The sequence below is a fragment of the Lipotes vexillifer genome, unplaced genomic scaffold, assembly GCF_000442215.2.
Source record: "Lipotes vexillifer unplaced genomic scaffold, Lipotes_vexillifer_v1.1 scaffold216, whole genome shotgun sequence".
NCBI classification, from domain to species: Eukaryota; Metazoa; Chordata; class Mammalia; order Artiodactyla; family Lipotidae; genus Lipotes; species Lipotes vexillifer.
Genome location: NW_006779100.1, coordinates 197,956 through 205,347, shown reverse-complemented (window position 1 = coordinate 205,347; position 7,392 = coordinate 197,956). Strand labels below are relative to the sequence as shown.

The 7,392-nt window shown below is 51.6% G+C and overlaps 1 protein-coding gene across 1 annotated transcript in view; it reads left to right on the top strand.

Moving 5' to 3' along the window:
* The first annotated feature begins 6,199 nt into the window (after nt 1-6,199).
* Nucleotides 6,200-7,392, top strand: part of SPACA3 (sperm acrosome associated 3) — a 4,337-nt gene continuing 3,144 nt past the window's right edge. Inside the window, exons 1-2 of the mRNA XM_007452363.1 lie at nt 6,200-6,449; nt 7,218-7,327. Of these exons, the coding sequence (XP_007452425.1) occupies nt 6,263-6,449; nt 7,218-7,327 (297 nt within the window). The 5' untranslated portion in view covers nt 6,200-6,262. The remainder of the gene's footprint in view (nt 6,450-7,217; nt 7,328-7,392) is intronic.

Below are 7,392 nucleotides of genomic sequence, written 5' to 3'. Positions count from 1 at the left end.
AAAGAGTGTACTTGACAGGGAAAAACATATATAATAGCATGTAAGACATGGCTGCAAAACACTGGCACACATTTAGGGAACTAAAGTTTGATTAGAGCAGTGGTTCTCACCTCTGGTAGCACTTTGGAATCTCCTGGAAGTGTTGAAAAAGTAGTAATGCCTGGGCTTTACCCCCAGAGATTTGGATGTAATGGGACTGAGGTGGTGCCCAGGTGTCAGTATTTTTTCTAAAGTGCAGCCAGGACTGAGAAGCAGAAATGTAAGAGATGCTTCAGGAGAACTTAAACTTGAAGGGAGCTGGTGGGGGATCTCAGCTGGGATGTGGTCAAGAATCTGAGCTTGCTTTGGGGGAAACAGGAAAGACTCGTGCTGAGCTCAGCAGAGAAATCAAGACCCACCAATTGTCAACTGGGGCCTTGCCTGCCCTTGTAACTTTTTCTTTTGAGCTTTCTGTTTCTTCTTCTCCATTTAAGAGTGAAAGTCAAGTGGGAAATAACAAAACATACAATGAAATAAAAATAAACTGAAAGATGACTCAATAAAAAGAAGTGATAAAATAATAAAAGCAGGCCGATCCGGTAACAACCCCCAAAACTCAACCACACAGAATCATCACCCAGGGCCAGACAATAAAAACAATAGTTAAGATGTACTGATCCAAGTGGTATGTATCTTCAGGCATTGAGACAGTGAAGGAGGATTATTCCCATTTTACAGAGGAGCAAAATGAGGCTTGGGGAGATTACCGTGGTTCCAGGGGGTGGGGCAGGGTAACGACTCCATTTTATAGATGAGGAAATGGAGGTTAACTGGCCAAGACTAAATAGCCAGTCAAGGGCAGAGCAAGACATTGAACTCGGGTTTTCTAACTCAAGTCCAGAGCTCTTCCCCCAGGACAAAGGCTCAAGCCTTGGCTGTGCATTGGAGTCATCTGGGGGAGCTTTTAAGAAATACTGATGCCAAAGAGACATTTCTCTAAAGAAGACACACGGGTGGTCAACAGGCATATGAAAAAAATGTTCAACATCACTAATCATTAGGGAGATGCAAATCAAAACCACAATGAGACCTCACACCTCACACCTGTCAGGATGGCTGTTATAAAAAAAGCAAAAGATAAGTTTTGGCAAGGACATGGAGAAATTGGAACCCTTGTGCACTGTTGGCAGGAATGCAAAATGGCGGAGCAGCTGTGGAAAACAGTATCCTCAAAACATTAAAAATAGAACTACCGTGTGATCCAGCAACCCCACTTCTGAGCATTTATCCAAAAGAATTGAAATCAGGAACTTGAAGAGATATTAGCACTCTTATGTTCATTGCAGCACTATTCACAATAGCCAAGATGTGGAGAAAACCTAAATGTCCATCAGATGAATGGATGAAGAAAGTGCGGTCTATACACCCAGTGGTGTACTTTTCAGCCTTAAAAAGGAAAGAAATTCTGTAACATGTGACCACACGGATGAACCTGGAGGACATTATGCTCAGTGAAATAAGCCGGTCACAGAAAGACAAACACTGCATGATTCCACTTATAGGAGGTATCTAAAAGAGTCAAGTCCATAGAATCAAAGAGTGGAATGCTGGTTGCCAGGGTCTGGGGGAGAAGGGAGTGGGGAGTTACTAATCTACGGGCATAAAGTTTCCGTTAAACGGGTAAGAAGTTTCTGGGGATCTGCTGCACAACACTGTACCTATGATCAACCACACTGTACTATACATTTAAAATTTTGTTGAGGGTAGATCTCATGTTAAGTGACTCATGTCTTCCTACCACAATAAAATTAAAAAAAAAAACAAAAAAAATCAAAGAGAGAAATCCTGACGCAAACGTGGGTTTACCCTCAATTCGAATCTGGTCTGTCTGGGATGGGGCCCAGGCAGACAGGATGAACAGGGGCAGCTTGACATATTTATGGTTGTGCTCTGCTCTTAGTGGTAATTGATCCTGTGTATTGCGTGTCTCTAGAGATGTTTCCTGTATTGTTTTTCCCCCTTGAGAATGAAAGAAACTGAGAGGTTAAGTCACTTTTACTGGGACACCCAGCTGGCAGTCACTAGCCCCTGTGGTCGTTCTCAGGTCAGCCTGACTGCAAAGTCCATGCTCTAACTGCTGTGACACACGGCCTCCAAGCAGGGGCCCCTGTGGGGTATAGACACGGGTGTCACAGGCCCTTCTATTTCACCGCTCTGTCCCACAAGCTTTAGGGTCGACAGCATCACATTCGTCCCAGGCTTGTCCAACTGAACGGTCATCATCCAGGTGGAGAAAGGGGGCGGCTCGTAGCTCAGCATCAAGGAAGGAGAACAAAGAAGTTTGACCGTGAGGTCGGGTGCCTGGGGTGGCGGTGGCCACCCGCCAGCATCCTCATCCCTGGGTACCCACCGGCAGGGCCTGTTGGGAGGAGACGAGTGAGCCATCCTTCAAAGTACTCTGTGTGTGAGCCAAGGTGGGCGAGGGGGGTTGAGCTTAGACCCTCCTAATATGTCCCCAGGCCCTGACACTGAGGGGCTCAGGGGGGCTAGCAAAGCTGGCTGGGTGAAGATGGTTCTAGAAGATGAGCTCACAGAACTGGGGAGTTCCAGAAGGCCCCACGTCAGTTTGGAGCCTGCCCTTCCCCATCATTCTCTTCAAGCTGGGTGCCTGGGGCCCCAGCTGTATCGTGGCGTGTGTCCTGGGCTGAAGCAGAGTGTTGGGCCACTGCTGTTACCGCCACTGTCACTGCTGCGTCAGCTCTGGTGTGGACGACACCTGATCAGTGAGCTCCCTTCCCCCTCTTCCTGCAGCTGTTTACTGGTTAGAGAGGGACATGGAGAAAGGAAGGCAGTGGTCAGAGATTGCGGGGCGGGGCGGCGGATCCTGGGCTGGTGAAGCGGGGGTGAGGAGTTGAGAGCGAGAGATTGGAGACCACGCTGGCAGCCTCTGGTCTCTGGATCAGCAGACCTGACTCCTGCTACCTCTAGATCTGCTGGGAAGTGCTCAGGATGAAATGACCTTTAAATAACTCTGCTACCGAAAAAGCAAACACAAGTCTCTGTAGAGCAGTCGGCTTGGTTTCTTCATCCATAAGTCGGAGAGAGTAATCCTTCACCCCTTGAATTGTTGAGAGGATTAGATGAGATTAAGTTAGAAAACATTCCAGAAAAAGCCCAGCACAGTGTCTGCCAGATTTTAAGAACTCAGAAGGGTGTCTTCCTCCCTCTCATCCCCCCACACTTTGATGAGAAGGGCTCATGCTCTTGTGGACACGACTTCAATACACTTCAGTCTTGAGAAGCACCCATTGATCAGCCACTCCATGCCGGCAGCTCTGCTTGACTCTCAGGATAAGAAAATAAATAAGAGCACCATTGTTCTTCGGAAGTTCACCTTGTAGTGGGAAAGGCTAACGTCTTTTACAGTCTACTGTGCAGGAGGGCAGAAGCACAGGGCGCTTTGGGAGTATTGGGGGGGCGGGGGCCCACTGGGGGAGTCTCGCTGGGGAACTCACCTCTAATGTGACCCTTGAAGCATAGGTAAGAGCGAAGCACGTAGAGGAAACGAGAGGGTTCCCGTTCACACGGCAAGATCATCGCGAGCGACTGACATGGCGTTACTGGAACTTAATGTGTCGCGGGGGAGAGGTCAGCAAGGCTGGCTCACGAGGACCATGCTTAGGAGGAGTGAGGAAGGAAGCCATCGAAGGACGTCACACACCAGGCTTTTTGTGTAAAACCTTCATGCTGGTGAATGTGGGGAGAATAGTTGGGTAGAAGGTCAGGACTGGATGCCAGGAGACCATCAGCACAGCAGGAGGGTGGTCTGAACTGAGGAAAAGATGCTGCCCTTGGAGGGAAGGCGGACTCAACAGCACATTGGGATTGATGGCTTGGGGATGGGTGAAAGATGTTGTGATGGAGAGGAGTGAAGAATGACATTTATATCTGGATAAAAATGTTTATCCAATTTGGATAAATAGGTTTAAACAATAAAACGTGATGAGTTTAAAACCAAGAATGTTTTAAACCAAGAAAGGGAAGACATACAACAGAGCACTAAAATAGTGGGAAGGTTCGTTCTGTTTTGGACGTGCTTAGCTTGAGTTCACCGTGTCTTATCCAAGCGGAGATTCCCAGGAGGCATTTACCTATGAGGTCTGCTGCTCCGGGGAAGATGTCATATAAGCCATCATCCTGCAGCGGGCAGTAGGCACAGACATGCTTAGGCATCTTGCAGGCTGCCCAGAGGGTTTCCTGAAGTGGGAGAGAGGAGGGCTCAAGGGAGAAATGCCTGGGAAGCATATCAGCATTTAAGGCCTGGGCGTAAGTGGATTCCACAAAAGGGAAGCCGAGGAACCTGAGAGAGGGGAGCGTCATGGAAGCGGAGAGAGGCAAGAGTTTCAACCAGGTGGAGTGGCAGCGGTGTGCAAGGCTGCTGAGGGCTCCCGCGAGACAGGAGCTGACGAGGGTCCATCGGACTGCGTAGAACAGTGTCAGGCGAGTGGTCGTGGTGGTGACGCTAAATTTCACTGGGTTGAGAAACAAATGGGAGGTGAGAAAATCGTAGATTTTCCTCTAGAAGTCGAAATGAGAAAGAGAGGGAGCGGGACAGGTCAGTATAGATAAAGAGACCGGGGAAGGTATTTTAGAAGCTGGAGACTACCTGCAGAGGAAGGAGGGGTTGGTGGAAAGGAGGGGCTGGTGATGCTGAGAGAAGAGAAGTGGCCGGTAGAACACGGTGGAGAGATGCCAAAGGATGAAGCACAGAGCTTGGAGGAAAGATGGGCCCCCATCAGTGTAGAGGCACCTCCTCTGTGAGGGTAGGTGAGGTTACTGATGCACTTGTGAATGGGGTGGGGTAAAAGCAGAAACGGGAAGGAAGTCTCACCTGTGAGCACCTTGTTTTTCTCAGTGAGGCAGGAGGTGAGGTGGGACAGGGCAGGGAGGGGACTCAAGGACAGTAGTGAGGGTCATGAATACCCCCTGAGGGAAATGGGAGAGAGAAAGCTGACCAAGACGAGCATCAGTGCCGGTGCCAGCATCACTTCCTAATAGAAATAATGACCAGCCGAGTTCTAGTGCAAAGAGCCCCGTTCTCTCTGCGCCTTTCTTTTCTCATTCATTCTTTCAACAATCCGATGAGGCAGGTGTTATTAATTTCCTCACGTTATAGAGGAAGAAGATGGTGCCGGGAGAGTGTCCACATCAGAGACGTTATGCGTAGGGGCGGGCTTCCCGCTGAGACGAGGCTTGCTGCAAAGCACACCCTTGTCTTGTCATCCTTGGGCTCGGGGCCACCCAATTGTAGGGACAGCCACTCCCGAGGTTATGTTTCGTTTTTGGAACCTATGAAGGTTGGGGGGCCGAGGTCGTGAGAGACATGGAGAGGTAGGTCACAGGTGGCTGGGGAGAGAGAGAAATGGAATAGAGACACACTTCTCTATTCTGAGACAGCGTGGAGGCCAAGGTCATACCCAGGTGCACATGTCCTTCATGATGTTGGAGACAGGCAGGCAGAGCCAGTGATGAGAGGCGTGGAGGGCAAACCGAACCGGGCAAGGTGAGCCTCGAGGGAGGCCGGGCTTTAACAAGGAGCTGGTTTAGGTGGGGTGGCGGGCGTGGAAGAGAGTTTCAGCATCGCCCTGGGCGGCCTGTGTGTGGGAGAGAGAGCATCCTCCGCCTGAGAGGCTGCAGGGTGGCAGTGTCCTAGGGGGAGACCTGGCTTCAGTGCAGGCCAGGACGGGGAGGCTCAGTGCTAGAAGAGAGCTTCGTGGCATCTGGGCTGAGGGATTGATTTACACAGATGCCACTGCTCGGCTGTCCCCTCTGGGAGCATCTGCTTGTGGCCAAACCCCGGTGGGACTTTGGAGTCACATAAACTTTGGTCTCAGCCCAAACTTTGTCCCTTCTGAGTTGTGAAGTCTTGGGCTTCAGGATTCCGTCCGTGATGCCTGGCAAGTAGTATGCAGCTTAGAATATGTTTGTCCTCTCCCCGGTTCCCCTCCTCTCTCTCAGCTGCCGGGACAGGGGGGTACAAAGCAGGATTGGAGGGGAAAGAGGCTGGCCTTGGGGAACCCTCTTCTGGCTCTTGGTGGTACGGCTGATGCCCCATCAGGGCTGCAAGGGAGCAGGTTGGCAGTGTTGGGGCCTCTCCCCACTTCCCAGGTACACTCAGGCCCTGTTTCCCTTCTTTTTCCAGGGGTAGCCTTCTGTGAGCTGACTGTCATCTCAAAGCCCAGCTTGGAGCCAGGGTGGCGGGGTCGCCAACCCTGCCGCCCGCATGGAAGGTGGGAGCTGGGCTCCCAGAAGGTGGCCGTGCCTGCCTGGGATCACGATCCTGGCCTTGGCCTCTCTGCTCAGCTGCCTGCTCACCTCCGGCCAGGCCAAGGTCTACGGTCGCTGTGAGCTGGCCAGAGTGCTGCGGGATTTCGGCCTGGATGGATTCCGGGGATACAGCCTGGCAGACTGTGAGGACTGCACTCCCTTCCTCCCTTTTCCTCCCTCAAGGGCTGTGGCCTTGGGAGCCTCTGTTCTCCTTTGTCAAACAAGGATCCCATGAGCTGAGAGGTAGAGAGCACCTGGCACTGGGGTGAATGCACAGCAGGCAGGCGACAGGCAGCCAAAGCAGAACGACCTCTTCATTTTCTCCCCCGCTGGTAAAGTCGGGAGCCACAGGAAAAGAATGGTTTCCTACCCTAATCTGAATTGTGGCCACGAGGATCAGACATTCCCAGTGAAGTTTAGGGCGAGCTGAGCAAAGCAGTAAATACCAAACTCTTCAAGCTGGTGGCAGTTTTGAGAAGCTATGAAGGACAGCCACACCCGGACTCATTTCTTCTCTATTTCTAGCCCTCTGTCTAGGTTCCCCCTGTGTCCTCCTAATCATGTCTCTAAAGAGCGAGCTCTCGTTCATTCACCCCACAGCATTTCTTGGGTCCTACTATGCGCGGACAGTGAGGCCGTGGGAAGATTGCTAGCCTAGGAGTCAGGACGCCTGAGGTCCGGTCCTGACTCTTGCTATTTGGTAGCTCTGTGTGACCTTGAGTAAGTTACTTTGCCCCTCCGAGCTTCGATGGATTCATTTGTCAAGGAGGTGGGAGGGCGTCTGCCCTGACTGCCTGGAAACAGGAGTTGAGGCTCGGAGGAGGTGACGTGTGAAGTCTGCCCCATGAGCCCTCTGGTCTGGGTTGGCCTCCGTCATGCGACCCACAGGCCTGTGTCTCCGCCCTGTGCAGGGGTCTGTCTTGCTTATTTCGCAAGTGGCTTCAACACAGCTGCCGCGGACCACGAAGCCGATGGAAGTACCAACAGTGGCATCTTCCAGATCAACAGCCGGAAGTGGTGCAAAAATCTCAACCCCGGGCTTCCCTGGTGGCGCAGTGGTTGGGAGTCCGCCTGCCGATGCGGGGG